The sequence below is a fragment of the Lampris incognitus genome, chromosome 5 (genome assembly GCF_029633865.1).
Source record: "Lampris incognitus isolate fLamInc1 chromosome 5, fLamInc1.hap2, whole genome shotgun sequence".
Taxonomy (NCBI): domain Eukaryota; kingdom Metazoa; phylum Chordata; class Actinopteri; order Lampriformes; family Lampridae; genus Lampris; species Lampris incognitus.
The window spans coordinates 55,799,982-55,824,145 of NC_079215.1; the positions used below are offsets into that span (position 1 = coordinate 55,799,982).

The 24,164-nt window shown below is 41.2% G+C and overlaps 1 protein-coding gene across 1 annotated transcript in view; it reads left to right on the plus strand.

Moving 5' to 3' along the window:
- The window catches only part of rims1b (regulating synaptic membrane exocytosis 1b), a 155,207-nt gene that overhangs the window by 96,334 nt on the left and 34,709 nt on the right, over window positions 1–24,164 (plus strand). The window contains exons 11-14 of the mRNA XM_056280117.1: window positions 9,070–9,116; window positions 9,588–9,700; window positions 9,852–9,982; window positions 10,762–10,933. Of these exons, the coding sequence (XP_056136092.1) occupies window positions 9,070–9,116; window positions 9,588–9,700; window positions 9,852–9,982; window positions 10,762–10,933 (463 nt within the window). The remainder of the gene's footprint in view (window positions 1–9,069; window positions 9,117–9,587; window positions 9,701–9,851; window positions 9,983–10,761; window positions 10,934–24,164) is intronic.

Here is a 24,164-nt window from a genome sequence, read left to right on the forward strand (position 1 = left end):
GTTTTAATTGCATTCGCTTGTTTATTTATTTATGTTTATTTGTGTTCCTTGCATTTTGTGCAACCTTAACTAGAATGACCAAGGCCTTCTTTTTGACCATTTTGGATTTTCAAAGTTTAATAACTGAAAAAAAAGACAGATATTCTGCTCCCTGAATGCTCCTAAAATTGCATATATTTTCATTAAAATTAGTTTTAGATCAATTGCACAAAAAAAGGTTATGATAAGATCTATCTAAAACGACCATGAGTGGTCAAAATGACGGCGCGTAATTTGCACGTGATCGTGCGCGTCATGTGACTATTTATGCCATGTGTTGGTCGCATCATTTCCTTCATGACGTTCATTGCTCTGTCCTAGAAACACACTAGCGTTCTCCAGTGCAGACAAATAGTCTAAACTTAATGTTTGATTATTGCCAACATGTCTGGGTACAGCCCCCGTTACAGACACACCATGACTACCACTGAGGCATTGCAGTATTTACAGGTGTTGGACAGTGGCCATTTTAAATTGTTTGAAAAATAGTATTAAAGTTGTTAAAATGTTAATTTTTAGTTTCATAACAGACATACTAACATATGTAATGCATTAATATCTCAATTGGGCATTTATCTTGGCAGAATATAGAGTTTAAAAACCGGCCGCCCATGGTCGTTCTAGTAGTTTTTAAGTTCCCGGTCGTTGTTTGGGACTGTTTCAATGGTTATTTTCACTTCTTTTTTTTTTTTACATTTCACATTATAAAGGCCTTGTTACATTTGTTAGATTAAAAATATGTCTTTTCCGTTTTGTTTTTCAGGTTATATTTTCACTTTTTCAATTTTGTTATTCAAGTTCGACTATGTCTCTCTGAAGTTTAAATTGTTTAAAAATTGTTAAAATGTTAATTTTGCTGTCAGTCATTTCCCAACTGACATACTGACATACGCAATGCATTAATATCTCAATTGGGTATTCATCTTGACAGAATATAGAGTTTAAGAACCGGCGGTCATATTGACCACCCATGGTCGTTTTAGGTAGGAGTGAAATCCAAGTCGTTCTAGTGTATGTCTGTGTGCTGCTGCTGTCTTGGTCAGGACTCTCTTGAAAATGAGACTCCTTTTCTCTATGAGACCTTCCTGATTTAATAAAGATTAAATTAGAAAATAATATCCGTGCTCCAGCAGTAACGCTACTGGGTTAAATAAGGTAACATGAATATGATTGATCCAAAATCAACAGTCGTGTAAGAGTCTCTGTCCAGCTGTTTCTTGTTGGGATTACACGAGTGCTTGATTTGCAAAAAAATGTCGAGGGGGATGGAGTGGTCTTGTGGGGACAACCATCCTGGTGATGGGCAGAAAGGAGGGGGGGGGGGTTAAAAACATCGCCTTTTGAATTGAAGTCGTTGGCCCACATAATCCGAAACATGAAAGAGAAGCCCTAATGAAGGCTGCTGGTGTGCAAATAATAAGGGTTGAATTTTAATATTGCTGATAGATTTCTTTATACGAGCTAACGTTCTTTGATGAAGATAGTATATCACATAGCGCCGTTGACCCAAAGGGGATTAAAAGAGGGCTTGGCTTTTTTTCAGTGGGTTGGATCTTGTCAATTTGTTTAACGGGAGGGATTAGGGCTGAATTCGAACCGACGTCTTAATGCGATAAAAAACATGTCAAATCGCAAAGGCTGCGATTAAAAAAAACAGGTGTATTTTTTTTATGTTCCACAATCTAACCAATCAGAGGGTTGGAAATATGTGGCCGTGCAGGGTTCATGTACACACGCTACTCTACGCGAGTGAGAGCAGTAAATGCAGAAAACAACTCCGCCCGCTACACTTTGATTCTAGCAGTGACGTCTTGTGAAAATGGCCTCAGCAGAACCGAACACTGAAGAGGTGACTTTAGTGTCAAAGGGGCGCAGTACGCCGGTTGTCTGAGCCTATTTTGGATGTAGGAAAGAAGATGCTGTACAGAGTCGGGTATTGTGTAGAACGCGTCTTGCTACTGTAGCTACAACATGGAGCAACACTACAAACCTGTTTCAGCATTTATGTAAGCCTCACAAGGCCACGTATGACAATTACGAGGCTAAAAACCTGACCACCAGTGTGTCAAGTAGGCCGAATAACACCCGGCAGGGATCGCTGACCGAAATGTTCGAGAGTATATCTCCATATGAATGAGATTCAAAACGTTTGTCCTCAAAACCAGCAAAAAATGATATGCAGGTTTCCCTGGCAAAAAAACCTGTGAGTTACTGAGAACCGTACACAGTAGGATGACATAGTGACTGGCAGAGCCATACTCCTTGTGCACTTTGGTCTGTTTGGTTTGTTACTGTTACTGACTGGAGATCAGTAAGTTTAATATTCATATCAATGTTCACACAGTGTTTCTTTTTCTTTTTAGGTTTTATTAAAACGACTTTGAATTTTCTTGATATTTTCAGAGTGGTAGAGCCACAGTTTGTTCTTTTTTTTTTTACATTTCTGCACAATAGTTTGTGTGATTTGTTACTGTTACAGACTGTAGATCAGTAAGATTTACATTTATTTTCATATCAATGCTCACACCAGGCCTGTTGTTCTGCATTGCTTTGTTGTTCCTTTTTCAGATTTGATTAAAAAGTTAGGTCATGATAACTATATTACTATCTTCTTCTTTCAGCTTTTCCCCCTGTTTCTCAGGGGTCTAATTATTATCAATAATTATTATTTTATTAATATTGGTAATTATGATGATTAATTCTTATTAATTATAAACACATTAATTAATTAATTAATTACTAATTATATTGCATAATAATTGTGTTTACAAGTCTTGAATTTAAATCAATCAGTCAATATTCTACTGTGATTGAAGGTTTGTTTTTTTTCTCAATTCAGTAGTTCAATAAAGATATGTTATTCATATCAATTCATGCATCAGTGCATCTCATGTCATCATAACATTTAGGCCTGGCTTACAGGAAAGAGCAGTTTATATTTTGACTGTTGTGTCGGTCACACTACAGAATGATTTATTGCTGTGTTTAGTGAATTAAACAAACGATAATAAACTATAGAAAAAATTGCATACTAAATCGCAATTGCAATATTGGTAAAAAAAAAATCCTAATCAAATTATTTCCCGCAAATCGTTTAGCCCAAGGGGGATGGTATCCCCTTAAATCCCCCCGCAAATTGATATAATGAACAGTGCATCACACTTCTTATCTAACTTGTGAAAATCCTTGAATTTCTAACTGTACCAATGGCAGATAACACAATATGACAGCAAAAACCATCTGCATGGCAGACTATAAAATTACCCGCCAGCCAGCTGTTAAGTATCCCATTAACTTCAACCTCTCATGTTGTTGAAAGACTTTTGTTAAAACACACGTCATTGAGTAGAAGACATGAGAAAGACACTGAAGGTAAATATAAAGATAAAATGTATTGGTAACAAGATAGCAATGTACATCCCGTCCTTAATATACATACAACACAATATTTTTGTGTGATGTGCAGTCAGTGGCGGATCTAGAGATTTTTTCCTGGGGTGGCAAAGGGGTGGTATGAGGTTCAAGGAGGGGGGCAATGGACATTATTCTAAACGTATTATTATTCAAAACTGGGATTTCATCGAATGTATTTTGTTCTCTACTGTTTGAGATGAGTTTGGTGCGAGTCTCATTGACTTTCACCATGCATGTACATAAATATACTTTAAAAACATATTATCTGATTTATAAATGGGGTGGCAACAGGGATGGCAAGACTGTGTCCCAGAGGTGGCAGCTGCCACCCCTTGCCACCCCGTAGATCCGCGCCTGTGTGCAATTAAGGATAAAACATGTCATAATACTACTTTCGGCTGCTCCCGTTAGGGGTCGCCACAGCGGATCATCCTATTCCATCTCTTCCTGTCCTCTGCATCTTCTTCTGTAATGCCAGCAACCTGCATGTCCTCCCTCACCACATCCATAAACCTCCGTTTTGGTCTTCCTCTTTTCCTCTTGCCTGGTAGCTCCATATTCAGCATCCTTCTCCCAATATACCCAGCATCTCTCCTCCACACATGTCCAACCCGTCGCTATCTTGCTTCTCTTGCTTTCAATCGATCAATCAAGTTGCATTTTATATGGCACTTTTCTAGCTGCAACAGCGACTCAAAGTGCTTTACAATTAATTAATTCACAGTAAGACAGGTTTTAGGTAGAGACCATGCCACCTTAGGTTATCTGAACACCAGCTTTGCTTTGACTCCAAATCGTCCAACCTGAGCTGTCCCTCTAATATACTTGTTCCTAATCCTGTCCTTCTTCGTCACTCCCAATGAAAATCTTAGCATCTTCAACTCTGCCACCTCCAGCTCTGCCTTCTGTCTTTTCATTAGTGCCACTGTCTCCAAACCCCACGACATAGATGGTCTCACTAGTATCTTGCAAACCTTCCCTTTAACTCTTGCTGGTATCCTTCTGTACACTCTTCTCCGCCCACTCCACCCTGCCTGCACTCTCTTCTTCACCTCTCTTCCGCACTCCCCATTACTTTGGACAGTTGACCCCAAATATTTAAACTCATCCACCTTCATCACCTCTACTCCTTGCATCCTCACCATTCCACTGTCCTCCTTCTCATTCACACATATGTATTCCATCTCGCTCCTACTGACTTTCATTCAGCTTCTCTCCAGTGCATACCTCCACCTCTCCAGGCTCTCCTTAACCTGCACTCTATGGTTGCTTCAGATCACAATGTCATGCGCGAACGTCATAGTCCACGGAAACTCCTGCCTGATGTTGTCCATCAACCTTTCTATCAATATTGCAAACAAGACAGCGCTCGGGAACCGATCCTTGATGTAATCCCACCTCCACCTTGAACCCATCTGTCATTCATACTACAGACTTTACCACTGTCACACTGCCCTCATACATATCCTGCACCACTCTTACATACTTCTCTACCACTGCCGACTTCCTCATACAATACCACACCTCCTTTCTCGTCACCCTGTCATATGCTTTCTCTAAAGACACAAAGACACAGTGTAATTCCTTCTGGCCTTCTCTGTACTTCAATTCAATTCAATTCAATTTTATTGTCATTAAAAACAATGTGCAGGCACACGTTAAAAATGAAATGAGGGCTGTGGCTTCACCAAACAGTGCAAGACAGACACAGACAAACACAGCAAACACAATGTAAGATATATATACACATGAAGACCAAAAGCTAAAAATAAGTTAAAAAAGAGCTGGAGTACAAAATATCTACAGACATTCAGTGGGTAGCCAGGTTCAGGTGGGCAACAGCTTGGGGAAAGAAGCTGTTTTTGAGCCTGGTAGTGTGGGCTCTGAGGCTCCTGTAGCGCCTCCCAGAGTGCAGGGGGGAGAACAGTCCATGGTTGAGGTGGGTGGGATCTCTGCTGATGCTCAGACCCCTTCGAAGGCAGCGTTTGTGATAAATGTCTTTTATGGCTGGGAGCTGGGTACCGGTGATATGCTGGGCCACCTTGATGACCCGCTGCAGAGCTTTGTGGTCTACTAAGGTGCAGTTGCTGTACCACACTGACATGCAGATGGTCAGGATGCTCTCTATGGTGCAGTGGTAGAAGTTGGTGAGAATTTTGGGGGGTAGACGGGCGCTCCTCAGCCTCCTCAGGAAATGCAGGTGTTGTTGGGCCTTTTTCACAAGGGCCTGGGTGTTTAAACTTAAACTACTTCTCCATCAACATTCTCAAAGCAAACATTACATCGGTAGTGCTGTTTCATGGCATGAAACCATACTGCCGCTCACTAATCGTCTCCTCTTAACCTAGCTTCCACTACTCTTTTCCATATCCTTATGCTATCGCTAATCAACTTTATACTTTTGTAGTTACTACACTCTTTTTCTTGAAAATCAGTACCAATACACTTCTTCTCCACTCCTCGGGAATCTACTCCCTTTCCAAGATTGTGTTAAACAATCTAGTTAAAAGCCCCACTGCCATTTCTCCTAAACATCTCCATGCCTCCACAGGTATATCATCTGGCCCAACTGCCTTTCTACTTTTCATCCTCTTCATAGCTGCCCTCACTTCCTCCTTACTAATCCACCGCACTTCCTGATTCATTATCCCCACATCATCCAGCCTTCTCTCTCTCATTTTATTCATTCATCAGCCCCTCAAAGTACTCCTTTCACCTTGTCAACACACTCGCCTTTCTTGTCAATACATTTCCATCTCTATCCTTCATCACCCTAACCTGCTGTACATTGTTCCCAGCTCAGTTCCTCTGTCTAGCCAATCAGTGCAAGCCCTTTTCTCCTCCCTTAGTGTCCAACCTCTCATAGAGCTCACCATACGTCTTTTCCTTTGCCTTCACCACCTCGCTCTTCGCTTTATGCTGCATCTCCATGTACTCCTGTCTACTTTCTTCATCTCTCTGACTATCCCACTTCTTCTTTGCCAACCTCTTCCTCTGTATACTTTGCTGTACTTCCTCATTCCACCACCAAGTCTCCTTGTCTTCCTTTCTCTGTCCAGATGACACACCAAGTACCTTCCAAGCTGTCTCCCTCACTATTTCTGCAGTGGTTGCTCAGACATCTAACAACTCTACTACCAAGTGCATGTCTTAACTCTTCCCTGAACTCCACAACAGTCTTTCTTCTTCAACTTCCACCATTTGATCCTTGCCTCTGCTTTCATTCTCTTCCTCTTCTTGAGCTCCAGTCATCCTACGGAACACCATCTGATGCTGCCTAGCTATGTTTTCTCCTGTCACCACCTTGCAGTCTCCAATTCCTTTCAGATCACACCTCCTACATAAGATACAGTCCACCAGTGTGCACTTTCCTCCACTCTTATACATCACCTTGTGTTCCTCCCTCTTCTTGAAATATGTATTCACCACAGCCATTTCCATCCTTTTCACAAAATCCATCACTATCTGTCCTTCCACGTTCTTCTCCTTGACACCATTCCTGCCCATCACCTCATCATCACATCTGTTCCATTCACCAACATGCCCATTGAAGTCTGCTCCAATTACCACTCCAAGTATCTCCTTGGGTACACTCCACCACTTCATCCAACTCACTCCAGAATTCTTCTTTTTGTTCCATCTCACACCAAACTTGCGGGGCATATGCACCGTTAACATTCATCATCATCCATTTGATTTCCAGCTTCATACTCATCACTTTGTCCAACACTCTTCACCTCCAACACACTCTTGACATACTCTTCCTTCAGAATTACTCCTACCCCATTTCTCCTGCCATTCACACCATGGCAGAAGAGTTTGAATCCACCTCCAATGCTTCTGGTCTTACTCCCCTTCCACCTGGTCTCCTGCCCTCACAGTATATGTATCTATTTTCCTTCTCTCCATCATTTCAGCCAGCTCTCTCCCCTTACCAGTCATAGTGCCAACATTCAAAGTTACAACTCTCACCTCCACACTCCTACCCTTCCTCCTCTCCCACTGCCTCTGGACATACCTTCCCCCTCACCTTCTCCTTCGCCCAATAGTAGCATAGTTTTGACCAGGACCCTGCTGGCTAACAGTACCAGTGGCGGTCATTGGTAACCCGGGCATTGACCGATCTGGTATAGAAATCTGATTTATGATCCACATATTTGATTTGGCAAAGGTGTTACGCCAGATGCCCCTCCTGATGCAACTCTCTCCATTTATCCGGGCTTGGGACTGGTACTAGGAATGAACTGGCTTGTGCATCCTCAGTGGCTGGGTCAACATGTGAACAATACTATAACCGATAAAGTCATGCATGGTGGAAGTGCAGTAATGCAGAATTAACAGATATCGATAATGAGATGCAATGGAAATCAATATTTCACATTATTTTGTTGTGTGTTTTAAAGCTTGTGGTCATGAACTGTCTGTGAGTCTGGTGGTTTGAGCTCTGATGCTCTAGAACTGTTTTCCAGATAACAGTGTAAACAGTCTGTTAATGGGCTTCATGAGGTCACCAGTAATTTCACTGGCTTTCTCCAGGCACTGTTTGGAGTGAATGTCTGTGACAGGTGGAAGAATGAACCTAGTGATGGATTTGTGTTGTTTACCACATGCTGTAGTGCCTTGCGATCCTGGGCCAATCAACTGCCATATCAAGCTGTGATACGGTCTGTCAGCATACTCTTGATTGTACACTGGTAGAAGTTAGAGGGAATATGGAAGGAATGCTGAAATTTATAAGCCTTCTCGGGAAGTATAAATGCTGGTGTGCTTTACTGATGATGGCAGAGGCCTTGTAGGACTAGATAAGGCTCTAGGTGATGTGCACACAGTAGCACCCGAAGTTGCTCTCTCTCCCCGCAGTAGTCCAATCAATGGGAACTAGGATGTGCACTTTTCACTATCTTTTCACAATCATCTCTTTTGTTTTGCTGATTTTGAGAGACAAGATATTATTGGCAGATTGTTATTGGCCAAGTTGCACAGGCTTTTTCATTGTTGTCACTATTCACACTTGGCGACTTTGGTGTCATCGGTGAATTTTACAATGGACTTGATAACATCCTACTTGGCCACGCCTATGTGTGTGAAAAAAAGAGTCGCGCAATGGGCTAAGCATGCACCCCTTTATTAATTATGATTGTGTAGGCGAAACGGGTGTAATCTCTCTGTATTGAAAGTCCGTTTGTCCCCCACAGAGGACAGAGTTTAAACCCAGGGCCCGCACATTTATAAACAGTTTGAAGGGGATGACAGTGTTGAATGCCGAGTTGGACTCAGTAAAAAAGCATTGTAGCCTAGGAGTTGTTGTTTATCTGGGGATACCTTGGCAATACTGGTTATCAGTGGTATTAAAACATTACTAACATTACTGGTATTAAAAGTGTACCACCGTGACAAGTCTATTACCTGCTTGCTCTTCCTATATCATGCAGCTATTGGCTGTCATGAGTCCTGTACCAAGTCATCTGTCAATAGATGAAGAATCTATACCACATTCTCATTTGTGTTTCTACAATGCAAGTACTTTATGTTCACACACACACACACAAATATATATTTACTCAGTTCAGTCTTTGCTTCATGATCAGTTGAATTATTCTCTCTTTCAATTCACAGAGATACCCCAAGAATCCCAGAATCCTCCCACCCTCCTCTAGAATCTAGTAAGTGTCCATTATTGTTTTTTTTTTCATTCAAATGTTCAGTGAATAAAAAAAAAATGATGCAAAAATCAAAATGCATCTTTTTTATCATTTGCATGAGTTGGGTTTAGGGTGATGTGTTTCAGGAACAGAACTTTGTCAATGGAATAAAAAATTATCTCAGGAAACATAAAAATTGTTATGTGATACTGAGGTAATATCTGCATTTGCTGTTTCCATTCAAACCCTATAATTTAACACATCACAATTGTCAAAAAAAAAAAAAGATTTGATAGAAAAGCAGCTACTTGTAGTCTTTATTGTCTTGGGCAGGTAACTTCAGAAGCAAAATCAGAAACTCTGTTCAGTTTGTCCATCTCTTGAGTTGGTGATGATGTTTTCTGATCAACACAATGCCGTTAGTGGTTGCTTTTCCCAGACAGAGACCATTCAGAGACACTAGCTATCACTACGGTGCTTTCCTTCCCTCAGCGGGCTCCAGTTCATTCGAGTCTCAGAAAATGGACCGTCCCTCTATATCTGTGATGTCTCCTACCAGCCCCGGAACCCTTCCCATCCCTGTTGTACTGCCTGGACAGCTCTCTGTAAGTAGCCGAAGGAGGAGGAGCAGGAATGAAAGATGATGAAGTGGATGGGTTGCCTGGATGTTTGAATGGGTGGATGGATCAGTTGAAGGATGGGCATAAGAGATGATTTTCTTTGCAAGCCTCATATAGACACCTTCCCTTTGCATAGGTGAAGCTGTGGTACGACAAAGTGGGCCATCAGCTGATCGTCAATGTCCTTCAAGCCATAGACCTGCCCCCCCGTCCAGACGGACGACCTCGAAACCCCTATGTCAAGATGTACTTTCTACCTGACCGGAGGTAAGGGTTTTGCCACATTTGATTGTATATTTCTTTTCTTTTTTTTAAATCAGTTTGGCTTTCCCTTGTTTCTTTTACAGGGATATTAAGACACTAATTATAATTTAATGATATGACACACCATATCTTTAGACTGGAGCATCTATTTAACAATCACAAATGATCAAGATACTCCCCAACTGTTAAATTCAGTGTTATTGTGATTCCTGTGGAATTTCAAAGTCTGTTATGCATTAAAGACACAAACCTGAAAATTTACATTGAATTTTATATATATTTTTTTATGCCTGGCTCAATTGAGACAATAACTATGAATATCCAAATCATGAATGTCATTGTAGTTGTTAATTTTCATTTTCATTAAACGACATTGCACTTGAGGTTTTGCGTCTTCACCATAGCAGCTGAATGTGCAGGAAATAGGAAGGAAGTAGCGTGTTTGAAGAAACAAAGTTGTTGTAATCAATAACCAGAACAAGCTTGTGGAAGAACTTTACCAATAGTATTACAACATCAACAGCTAAAACCCGGGTTCAGCCATGTTGTTTTGTTCCCAGAGCAGAGGGTACAGGCACCAGAGCAGTATGGATTCTGTCTCAGTTTGAATAGAGCTGTAGGATCTTTGGCTGTTTAAACACCATAACAATTACCACATATCACACACCTACTGACACCATTCATCAAAAAATGATGATGTTCAAGACTAGCTTTGTTTTCTTAAAAACAAAAAGGTTCCTCCTTGTGTTTTTAATCTCTGAACGTTAACCTCTCTGTTTTAGTGATAAGAGTAAGCGACGGACCAAGACGGTTAAAAAGAGTGCCGAACCCAAGTGGAACCAGACATTCCTTTATTCTCACGTCCACCGGCGGGACTTTCGAGAGCGCATGTTGGAAATCACGGTGTGGGACCAGCCCAGAGCACAGGAGGAGGAGAGCGACTTCCTGGGAGAGGTGGGAGCCAGACCATGGGCAATCAGTGGTTGCAAATAGATTTGTGGTTTGTGGTTGTTAAAAGCCATTAATGATCTCAGGTGGTGCAGCAGATTATTATGCTAGCGTCCCAACAATAAGGTTTACAATTCAAATCCGGATGTTACCTCAAACTCGGCCGGGCATCAAAGGCAACCAACCACCCATCTTTCAATTCAATTTAATTCAATTCAATTCGATTTATTGTCATTAAAAACAATGTGCAGGCACATGTTAAAAATGAAATGAGGGCTGTGGCTTCACCAAACAGTGCAAGACGGACACAGACAAACACAGCAAACACAGTATAAGATAAAATATATAAAAATATCTATAGACATTCAGTGGGTAGTCAGGTTCAGGTGGGCAACAGCTTGTGGAAAGAAGCTGTTTTTGAGCCTGGTAGTGTGGGCTCTGAGGCTCCTGTAACGCCTCCCAGAGTGCAGGGGGGAGAACAGTCCATGGTTGGGGTGGGTGGGACCTCTGCTGATGCTGAGACCCCTTCGAAGGCAGCGTTTGTGATAAATGTCTTTTATGGCTGGGAGCTGGGTACCGGTCATATGCTGGGCCGCCTTGACGACCCACTGCAGAGCTTTGTGGTCTACTAAGGTGCAGTTGCCGTACCACACTGAGATGCAGCTGGTCAGGATGCTCTCTATGGTGCAGTGGTAGAAGTTGGTGAGAATTTTGAGGGATAAATGGGCAGTCGGTCATTTCATGGAAACATCAGTAGGATTCTGATGAAAGAAAGGCTAATATGAGGCATCTGGGTGGCGTGGCAGTCTATTCCATTGCCTACCAACACGGGGATCACTGGTTTGAATCCCCATGTTATCTCCGGCTTGGTCGGGCGTCCCTACAGACACAATTGGCGGTGTCTGCGGGTGGGAAGCCGGATGTTGGTATGTGTCCTGGTCGCTGCATTAGCGCCTCTTCTGGTCAGTCGGGGCGCCTGTTCAAGGGAGAGGGGGAACTGGCGGGAATACCATGATCCTCCCACGCGCTTCGTCCCCCTGGCGAAACTCCTCACTGTCCGGTGAAAAGAAGTGGCTGGCGACTCCACATGTATCGGAGGAGGCATGTGGTAGTCTGCAGCCCTCCTCGGCTCGGCAGAGGGGGTCGCAAGAGTTTGGCTCGGAAGAGTGGGGTAATTGTCCAAAAATTCGATTGGGGAGAAAAGTGTGTGTGCGTGGTGGTGGTGGTGGTGGGGGGGATGCTAACATGGGAGTAAAAATGGGTGTACAAGCAGATCAAGGTTTTATTTCAGTCTTAATGGCAGAGCCATACTGAGTCATACTGCCTAGCATGTTAAAAGTCCCCAATTGCTGTAACGCGAGTTCCTCAAGCAATCAGATCACCAATGTTTTTGTTTCGTACACCACTGATAAACAATGACTCAAACAAAGATTTTTTTTACTCATTTTCTGTTCAACTTGTTTGAGCAGCAGATGAGGTTAGTTCAACACTAGATGCTAACGATGCTAAGGCTATCACAAATCAGTTGCTAGTGAAGCAGGTTAATGGCATATTGAGTTTGTCACCTAGCTAACATAAACTGCGCCGTATTTTTGTTGTTGTTTTGTTTGAAAATGATAGTATTTGAATCCATTTACTGTGCAATGAAAGGCTGTAGCCTCATGGCCTTACAGTTAATCCACACCAGTTAGCTATATATAAACTGAGTTTAACTGTTTAACTGGCATTTTTTTATATGATTCAGCAGTTGATAAGTCCAATCAGGAATTCCAAGGGTATATCAGGAATCAGGTATATCCAAGGGTATATTTGGAAATCCAATGAGGATTTCCAAAGATACTGAAGTGTAAATTATTGTACAGTGTGTGATTTTATACACTGGTTGTTTTCTATTCTTGTGTTTTTCTATTTGTCATGGAACCGGTAGCTTGTTCAGAGGGGGCTGGAGTTCCTGAATGGAAGGTGTGCTCCGATGTAGGCTTTGGTTTTTCAAAAATTATGTCCAGACATCTAAGGTGGCTGGGTTGAGAACCCCCAGATTTTGTTCCACTTGTGTCCACCCCACCCCTGAATTGCGTACTCTCATCTCAGTGTTGGCCAATCAGATTAGTCAAGTCTATTGCAGTCCAGCTATTGGGTGACAAAAGTGACAGTGAGTCTGTGTCATCAGAGGTCCATAAGCCAGAGCAGAGACCTTCTGAGTTTAACTTTTCTGCGGTAAAATGTGTCATGCAGTCAGATATTAAGGAGTCACCAATTTTCAAAGGTGACAGCAGTGATAAATGTTCTGTCCATGAATGGATAGAAATAATGGGGACTTATTTTGTTAAAAGAAACACACCAACACACCAACCGTCAGAAGAGATATTAGCTAGGCTACTGGGAAAGGCACAGGATGTAATGAAGGTTACACTATGCCACAAGCCCTCAACTTGACCACATCTAGACTCCTGAACTGATCTTTGACATCCTGAAACAGCACTGCAGTGAGCTGACTTACTCTTCCATGCCGATGGCCAATTTCTAGAACACCAAGCCACTGCAACATGAAGGAGTAATGGGGTACTGGGTTAGACTAAACAATGCTATTGACATAGTGGATTAGTGCTTATGGGGACAGGGACGTAGTGTTTTGGATCCAGGACGTGAAGTGGAACAAATTGTTTGTTGGCTGTTGAGGAAAGCAGACCCACCCAAAATGTATGTATGACATGACACTGAGCATATACGGAGCGGAATGCATTGTCCCTGTTTTAGTAGTACTAGGCCAGCGCGATGAGCTACCCGTTAGCGCTAGCATCCTCAAACACCTAATGTGCATCATGGAAGGCAATGGTGACTACTGGAGGCTCATATCTGCAGGGTGCAAGCATTCGTTTCGTGACTATGAACATTTCTTGGGCATGGTGTCATGCATCACCAGATGAAGGGGAAACAAGGTTCCCAACAAGGTCAGCACTGTGAAGCTGCCCCATGCTGTTGCGTTACTCCCTCAGCATGAACACCTAGTGTGGGGCAGGCTGCCTTGCAACGTACCAGTGTCTCCAGTCAGCACAGTCATTGCGGAGCTTTGCACCGCTAAGACCAGACCAAGAGACATCCATGTTGGACAGGTCATCACACCGATGTGGGGAGATAGGTGAGTGCACATGAAGGTGACTAATCTCTCATCGAAACCAGTCACTCTGACGCACAAATTCCAAGGTCGCTGATGTATCACTTGTCTTGCAGTGGAAGATCTTGACATCCAGCAGGAGATGGAGAACAGGGAGCAAGAACAGGTCATCAGGCCACCTGCCACAGATGCTGACTTCAAAGACAGACTCTCCAATCTGGAGCGACCTTGACATTGACTCATTCCATGCCAGCCTCCGCTCTAAAAGAGAGCTTGTTGAGGAGTATGAGGACATTTTTTCTCTCTCTTTTTTTTCTCTCTTGACTGTGGCAAAGCAGAAGAGTTTCTACACCACATTCACTTGACAGATGACTGCCCATTCCACATGCTGTACAGGAGAGTACCCCCTCCCCACTATCAACAGCTCTGGCAAGTACTCACAGACATGGAAGAGAAGGAGATCATCCGTAAATCCATCACTGAGTATGTATCTCCTCTTGTCATGATCTTGAAGAAAGATGGTGGACTGTGGATTTGTACAGACTTCATATGGCTGAATGCAAAGACTCTCAAGGATGCTCATTTGCTCCCTCACCAAGCAGACTGTCTTGCAGCACTCGGAGGCAATGTCTTTTTCAGCACAATGGACCTAACATCTGGATTTTACAACATCCCCATGTGCGAGGAAGACAAAAAGTGCACTGCCTTCACAACACCTATTGGCCTATACAAGTACAATAAACTGCCTCAAGGACTTTGAAACAGTCGAAAATCCTGTCGAAATCTGAAATTGCTAACTCGAGTTTTGTTTTGGAAAAGATGGGCTACTGTCAGCATGTTGAGTTCGTCACCTACCTAACATAAACTCCGCCGTATTTTTTAATACTTTTTTAATATGGTAGTGTTTGAATCCATTTACTGTGCAATGAAGGCTGTAGCCTCATAGCCTTAATCCACGACAGTTAGCTATATATAAGTAGAGTTTAACTGTTGTGATTGCTATGATAACACTGCAGCATTGCCCGTTAATGTAATTTTAGTTCAATTTTGGTGACGTGTTAATGTGAATTTGGTACTGCGATTTTCTATTTCCTTTTATATTGGTTAAAGTAGTGAAATATGGGTTTTCTGGTTACCTAATTGGATCTCGTTGCTCATTTTTTAATTTAATTTTTTTTTTTAAATATTTTTCTATTCTATATTTCTGATGCTTGAGTTATGTGATTCATATTGTATTGTCTATGCAATTGAATAGTATTGTGTCAAATTAGCTAGTAGATTATATCATATTGTCATTTAAAGTTCCAAAAAAAGCTTTTTTTCCCCAACTGAACGAGGGGAGCCAAGTCTGTCAGGTGCACACAGCTGACGCTTTTGTGCATGTAGTTGTACCTGTAGTTGTACCAATACAGACACTTATTAAAGCACCAAAGACCCAGTACTGCCTCTTCATCACAACAAAACCAGAACACAATGCAGAATTACCATCAATAGGTGTAACACACCAATTACACTGGCGATTTGATTACAAAGTGCTGCACTGTCAATTTCAAGCCACCAGCGCCACTTCACTGTTTACAAAATGCTGATCAATGATGTAAACCAACGTTTTAAGAGAATAAACGGACATGGACATGCAGAGCAACTCAAAAAAAGTTTTCAATATTTTTTTTCGGATAAAAATATTTTGAATATAAGATAAATGAAAAAATCGATTTAAATAATTAATACTGAATTAATTAGTCTCAAAATACACCGTTGTTTTTTTTTTTACAGCAAAATAGCACACACAATTGACGTGGTCTATCATACCCCTCCTCCTCTGATCTGCCTTAGGAGATCACAGCATTACAGTGGTAGTGAAAACAGCTAGTTAATTTTCATTTTTGCTGTATGTCAAGAACAATTGACAATGGCAAAACCAAAAAAAAAGCAGGTTGTCTTACATTTGCTTCTTTCGGCTGTCTTGGACAAATGAATTTTTATTCAAATTAAACAACCTGGTATTTATAAAAAAAAAATCTATCACCCCTCTGTGTTTCATACATCCTATATCCATTTTTTCCTAATATCCCTTCTAAATCTCATCCTTGTCCGGCCTCTCTCACCCTTTGTTGCAACCTTACCCTTTCTTCATCATATTTGTCACAGTGTATTATGTGTTCTGCATTTTCAGTTATATGTGTGCGTATACTTGTGAATTTATTTTTTCCAATAGAAATAGTCTTAACCAGTGTGATCAAACCTTAATCTGGATAGAACTACCTCCTCTCTTCTACTTCTCCCTTGAACACTCTATGCTGTCTCTTTTGCATTCCATAGTATGTCCTGCCCTCACTGTCCTCATCCCACTATTTCTGCCAGAGTTCTGATATTTTCTTTTTGATTAGTGCTTTACCTTCCCCTTTTCCAAATGATATGTCAATTATATGCCTCATACTTAGTGAACGTTTAGCCATCCTGTCTGCAAATTCATTACCCTTTAATCCCACATGAGCAGGTATCCAACAAAATTCTGCATCTATTCCCAATCATTGCATTCTAAATAAACATTGAACATTTTCAAACATAAGAGCTTCCCTGGTTGACTTCATAGTCTGTAAAGTTAAAAGTACTGCTGAAGTCAGTACACAACACCACTGTTTGGCCTCAGTTCTTCCACCCACTGAAGACCCAATGATCACTGCCATCATCTCAGTTCATTGATAATTTATCTTTAATTCTATTGCCTAAATGAATTTGAAATTGTGGGATGTATACTCCTGTCCCTACATGATCATTTTGATCTTTTCAGCCATCAATAAATATCTGTAAGTAGTTATGAAAGTAATTCCTTATATATTGGTTTACACAGTGTCCTATTTTGCTTTCCACCCAATCCTTCCTTAGTTCCATGATACTAAAATCAACTTTAGCCCTAAGAAACAGCCATGGGGAAATATTACCTATTGGATTTGGGGAACTAAACCTTGTTTCTTTAACATCAAATTCTTCTCCTTTATCTTTTATCTTCCATCCAAAACCATTTCCCTTAAATCTGTTATACTTCTAGCAGTCTTTTAGGACACTTTTAGTGGTATTTTCATCCCCACATCCTATTAAGACGTGGTCTGTTCTGAGCCCTAGTGGGATTTCTCCCAATTCTACCAGCACAGCATTACTTGACGTTGATCTCATTGCACCAACGCCAAGTCTCAAAAGTTTTATTTTGCATTCTATCAATGCATTCTATCAATGTTCTATAATTGCTACCCCATAAACAAAACACCCATAATCAATTGCTGATCTCATCAAAGCCCCATATATATATATATATATATATATATATATATATATATGGCTGCTTATCTGCTCCCCAGTTATAGCTCTCATTAGATTAATTACTTTTTAACATTTTGTTTCTAGCTTTTCAACATGTATCTTCCATGCACATCTTTCATCAAGCCAAATTACCAGGTATTTAAATTTCTTAACTTTTTCCATCAGTTGTCCGTATAAATGGAGACTCTATTCATATATTTTTCTCTTCCTAGTGAGTTACATATAACAATACTTACTGTTTGAAAGTTTAAATCCCCATTTGTATGACCATTCTTCTACCTTTAGAAAAGCCTCCTTAATCTTTCTCAGCACAATTTTATCATCTCTCCCCCTAATCCATATAGCACCATCATCTGCATATAGTGATGACTATATCCTTCTGTCTAGATTCATAGAAAGATCGTTGATCATAATGTACAGTGCATCCGGAAAGTATTCACACCCCTTCACTTTCCCCTCATTTGTTTTGTTACAGCCTTATTCCAAAATGGATTAAATTCCTTTTTTTCTCATCAATCTACACATAATACCCCATAATGACAAAGAGAAAAAGGTTTTGTAGAACTTTTTGCAAATTTATTAAAAATAAGAAACTGAAATATTGCATGTACATAAGTATTCACACCCTTTGCTATGACACTCAAAATTGAGCTCAGGTTCATCCTGTTTCCACTGATCATCCTTGAGATGTTTCTACATCTTGATTCGAGTCCACCTGTAGTAAATTCAATTGATTGGACATGAGTTGGAAAGGCACACACCTGTCTATATAAGGTCCCACTGTTGACAGTGCATGTCAGAGCAGAAACCAAGCCATGAAGTCAAAGGAATTGTCTGTGGACCTCCGACACAGGATTGTATCGAGGCACAGATCTGGGGAAGGGTACAAAAAATGTCTACAGCTTTGAAGGTCCCGAAGAGCACAGTGGTCTCCATCATTTGTAAATGGAAGAAGTTTGGATCCACCAGGACTCTTCCTAGAGCTGGCTGCCTAGCCAAACTGAGCAATGGGGGGAGAAGGGCCTTGGTCAGGGAGGTGACCAAGAACCCGATGGTCACTCTGACAGAGCTCCAGCGTTCCTCTGTGCAGATGGGAGAGCCTTCCAGAAGGACAACCATCTCTGCAGCACTCCACCAATCAGGCCTTTATGGTAGAGTGGCCAGACGGAAGCCTCTGCTCAGTAAAAGGCACATGACAGCCCACTTGGAGTTTGCCAGAAAGCACCTAAAGGACTCTCAGACCATGAGAAACAAGACTCTCTGGTCTGATGAAACCAAGATTGAACTCTTTCGCCTGAATGCCAAACATCACGTCTGGAGGAAACCAGGCACATCTCATCACCTTGCTAATACCATCCCTACAGTGAAGCATGGTGGTGGCAGCATCATGCTGTGGGGATGTTTTTCAGCAGCAGGAACTGGGAGACTAGTCAGGATCGAGGGAAAGATGAATTGAGCAAAGTACAGAGAGATCCTTGATGAAAACCTGCTCCAGAGCACTCAGGACCTCAGACTGGAGTGAAGGTTTACCTTTCAACACGACAACGACCCTAACCACACAGCCAAGACAACGAAGGAGTGGCTTCGGGACAAGTCTGTGAATGTCCTCGAGTTGCCCAGACTTGAACCCCATTGAACATCTTGGGAAAGACCTGAAAATAGCTGTGCAGCGACGCTCCCCATCTAACCTTACAGAGCTCGAGAGGATCTGCAGAGAAGAATGGGAGCAATGCCCCAAATATAGGTGTGCCAAGCTTGTAGCTTCATACACAAGAAGACTTGAGGCTGTGATCGCTGCCAAGGGTGCCTCAACCAAGTACTGAGTAAAGGGCGTGAATACTTATGTACATGCAATATTTTAGTTTTTTATTTTTAATAAATTTTCAAAAATTTCTACAAAACCTTTTTTGCTTTGTCATGATGGGGTATTGTGTGTAGATTGATGAGAAAAAAAGGAATTTAATCCATTTTGGAATAAGGCTGTAACATAACAAAATGTAGGGAAAGTGGAGGGGTGTGAATACTTTCTGGGTGCACTGTAAATAACACTGGACAAATGACACTTTCTTGGGGGATTCTGTTAACTACATTGCACTCATCAGATAACGCCAGCCCCACTTTAACTCTAAACTTTTGCTCAGATAGAAAATCTAGTACCCAGTTGAATAACCTTCCACCAGTGCCGATTTTATTAATTTGAATTATCAGTCCTTCCCTCCACATAGTCATATGCTTTTTCAATATCAAAGAAAACAATTGCCATCAAATCTTTACTTTAACAACAGCATCCATAGTAGATCTTCCTTTCCTGAATCCATTCTGATATGATGCTATTAGCCCTCTCTGTTCTAGAATACAGTTAAGTCTTCAGACCAAAATCTTATCCATCCATTTGCATAGATGTGAAGTTAAGGCGATGGGCCTATAATTTCCCGCATGTTTTAGGTCTTTACTAGGTTTACTAAAAGGTAAAATAAGTGCACTCTTCCAATTTTTGGCATCAGTCCTTCTCTCCATATCTTATTAAATAGTTCGAGGATGATACTCAGTACTTGATCAAGTAATTTACAGAACATAGCATAACTTAATTGGTCCTGACCTGTTGATGTGTATCCAGTGCTGTGTATTGCTGTTTTTAATACACTCATGGTCAGATCAGCTTCAGAGTCGAGTCCTCATTATATTTTTTCTTAATTATATCACAGTTTTCTCTTAGCACTTCTTCTTTTTATGCAGATCATCCAAGTGATTTCCACTGTGTATATGGGCAAAGCTCTTACCCAATATATTAGTCTTTTCTTTATCTGTTACAGCAATTATTTCTCCATCCTCTAGCACTGGAATTTGTCATACATCAACTAATTTCACTTCTCTACGTATAGTAGAACAGTATTTCCTTTATGCATTCTTTTTACTGGATTTGATAACTCTACGAGTTAGGTCCCCCCCCCCTGCTTTGGTAGTCTATTAGGGTTTCTTGATTCAAATTACTCCTTAATACTCCCAATTCTTTATTTTGTTCTCTACCAGCTTTATCACAGTCTTCATTCCACCATTGCACCACTTTCCTCTTCCTAGTCTACTCATGGGTATGCTCTTCAAAGCAGCATTCAAAATTACATTAGTCACTATAGAAGCACATTCTTCTATATTACCATTCATTAAAACCTAATTAGCTTTCTCTATGCAGTATTTTTGAAAAATCCCTATGCTAGAACTAACATTAAGGTTCCAGTCACATGAGCATGCTATATTTCTAAAAACTAACGCTAGAGCTAGACATGATAGAGCATTTCTGTATACACCTAATCTTGTTCCTTTGCCATCATAAAGACAGAGTACTGATCTTTCTTCCGACAGTTCGTCAACCACATTGCCATTATTATCTGTGTTTACTACCCCATAAGCTATTATATGCGTTAAAATCACTGCATACGATTTCTCTTCTATTACCATGTTTAATCGCATTAAAAATTTCAACACTCAACTCGATGCATGGATTGTAAAAGTTGATAATTTTGCGCTTGATATCTGCATTACACACTTCAGACATTCCATGTCTGCTGGTGATGATAGTCTTTGAAAGACTATGCTATCTTTTTTATAAATGTAACACAACCACCACCTTGCTTGTCTACCGTGTCTACCATGCTGAGGTATACCCTGATATAATAAGGTCAAGATGGGGTCTTAGCCAAGTTTCTTGTACACATAAAACATCTGGGGCCAAATGTATAAAACTGTATATTTAGGTGTAGAATCTGTTCATACCTAACAGGAAACATGCATATGCAGTCTTTGCGTCAGATTTATAAAACTCCACATACGTCTGTTCCCACATGTTTTCCTCATACATCAATAATCCTGAAATTTTGTGCACGTGCACGAATCTTCTGTTCACACCCACAATTTACTATAAATGTCTTCCAACAACCCCCCCCCCCAATTGCCTGGTTTGCATATAAAGGACCAGCATTTAGTTTAGTTTTGAGGAGGAATGGCGGCATTTAAGCATTTAAGAAGCAATTGAAGATGCCCAATTGCACTGACTGTGAACTTGAACTCAGTTGATGTAATTGACAGAAGAAAACTCATATTATTTGGAAGCCTACACATTACCAACAAAATTAAACAAGTTGAATGGCAGAAAGTAACAGAAGCAATGAATTCCATTAGTTCTGAGCCACGGACCCTGGAGGAGATTAATTAGAACGACCAAGGCGGTAATTTTTGACCGTTTTGGATTTTCAAAGTTTAATAACTTTGTGGAAAAAAAAGATACAGACCTGCCATTCCATGAATGCTCCTAAAATTGCATATATTTGCATTAAAATTAGTTTTAGATCAATTGCACAAAAAAAGTTACGATAAGAACTACTACCTAAAATGACCATGAGCGGTGATTTGCTCTAAGTAAGGGATTACTCCCTTAGTCCCTGTTCTCAAGTCCGATTTAAGTGTGTGTCCTTGCATTGAGTACCGAAAGGTAAATAATGTAACTAAAACAGATGCATAACCTATACCCAGGCTGGAGGACTGTATTGATAAGGTCGGCAATACACAGTATATGTCAAAATTTGACTTGTTAAAGGGCTACTGGCAAGTCCCGTTGACAGAAAGGGTACTCTCCTGCATTTGTGACACAGGAGAAAAACGCACCGGCAACCTTTCAGAGGTTAATGAATTTGGTAACCTCCAGACTGCAGAACACTGTCACATACCGGGATGATGTGGTTTGCTATAGCACTTCGTGGTCTGATCACATGGAACATATGAGACAGCTGTTTGACCATCTTAAACAGGCGGGGTTGGTAATCAACTTGCCCAAATGTGAGATTGGAAAGGGGCAGGTCACATATTTGGGGCACCAGGTGGGTCAAGGTTCAGTGAGACCAAGGACTGCCAAGGTGCAAGCCATTTTAGATCTGTCTGTTCTGAAAACAAAACACCAGTTAATGCACCTTTTGGGCATGTGTGGTATTTATAGGCAGTAGGGCGTAAGGGCCTAATCCTCCTTGTAAAGCCTTGACGACCAGTCCCATTGGCCATTCATTTCTGTGAGCCTGGCTGTCTGTCAGTAAGACAACGTCTCCTTCTTTGGCATTTGGCTTGTCTTTTGTCCACTTCCTGCAATAGGATGTTACTCAAGCTGGAACGAATTTAAGGCTAGACAAAAAATGGTTGTAACCAGTCACACATCACTATGTAATCATAGTGAAGGTATATATAATGTAGAGAAAGAAAAAAAATCTAAATAAAGTGTCACCCAAATTCTCACTTTTCTTATCCTTTTTTTGCCAACTTGAAACATCACACTAATCAGACTCAAGGACTGGATATATACGGTACGCATGGTGTGAAAGATGTGTAGGCTACCGGTACACACATTCTCACCACCTGTGGATTTTTATAGATTCAGAAATCTGCATGGAAAGTGGTATACGTACAGTTTTTTGTTTGTACGCATGGTTTATCCATTTGGCCCCTGGTTGTGGTTCTAATTCTGATACATATCTTTTAAATTCTTGGTCATTAACAATGAGGCCTCTTGCTTTCCATTGTAATAAGTGATCACCAAAAAAAAAAAAAAATGTCGATCCTCCATCGGTGTTTACTTTCAACATTTCATGAATATATTTTGCTTTCAGTTCTTTAATACCCAAAAATTCTTTTGCTGCATTGACCGCTGTCGTAATTCTATCACTTTTTTCCCCCTTGCTTGATAGCCACATTATTTCACAAATGAAGGCTATGAACCTTGTCTGATTTACCGCCAACATGTCCTCTCTTACCTTACATTTATGGGAACATTGCGTCTATTGAATTATTGGAGCTCTACCTGTTCTGTCTTCTTGCTGTATTGCTAGGCCTACTTGTTCTCTGGGGTAAAGCCTGGCTGCCATGATTTCCTTCACCACCCACCACCTCTTCATATGTTACTGTACTTTGCATTTCATCATTTACTTTCTTCAAAGCTTCTGCATAGGATGTTATTGAATACTTTGTATTTCTGTACCTCTTTTGCTTTAATCTGTACTGCACACCCCCCATACGCAGCACTATGTTCTCCTCCACAGTTGCAACACCTCAGTTTTGTGTCCTTCACACATTTACCATAGTCATATTCACTTCCAATCAATCCAGTCAATCTTCATTCAGTTGACCTCCAGTCAATCTTTGTTCCAACCCTCACCTATGGTCATGAGCTTTTGGTAGTGACCGAAAGGGTGAGATCACGGATACAAGCGACTGAAATGAGTTTCCTCCATAGGGTGTCTGGGCTCAGCCTTAGAGATAGGGTGAGGAGCTAGGACATCCGGAGGGAGCTTGGAGTAGAGCCGCTGCTCCTTCGTATCAAAAAAAGCCAGTTGAGGTGGTTCGGGCATCTGATTAGGATGCCTCCTTGGCGCCTTCCTTTGGAGGTTTACCGTGCATGGGCAACTGGAAGGAGACCCCGGGGTAGACCCAGAACTTGCTGGAGGGACTACATGTCCAATCTGGTCTGGGAACGCCTTGGGATCCCCCAGGAGGAGCTGGAGGGCGTTGCTGGGGAGAGGGACGTCTGGAGTGCCCTACTTAGCTTGCTACCACTGCGACCCATCCCCGCAGAAGTGGCTGAAGATGAATGGAAAAAAAAGAAGAATGAATCTTCACCTGCACATTTTGCATATCTTTGTTCACCACAGTGCTGTTAGGCTGTGTCCCATTCTTTGGCATTTAAAGCATCCTATTGGGTTTGTGATATATTCTCTTACCCTATAATTCAGCCACCCCATTTTAATCGCTTTAGGATGTGTGCTT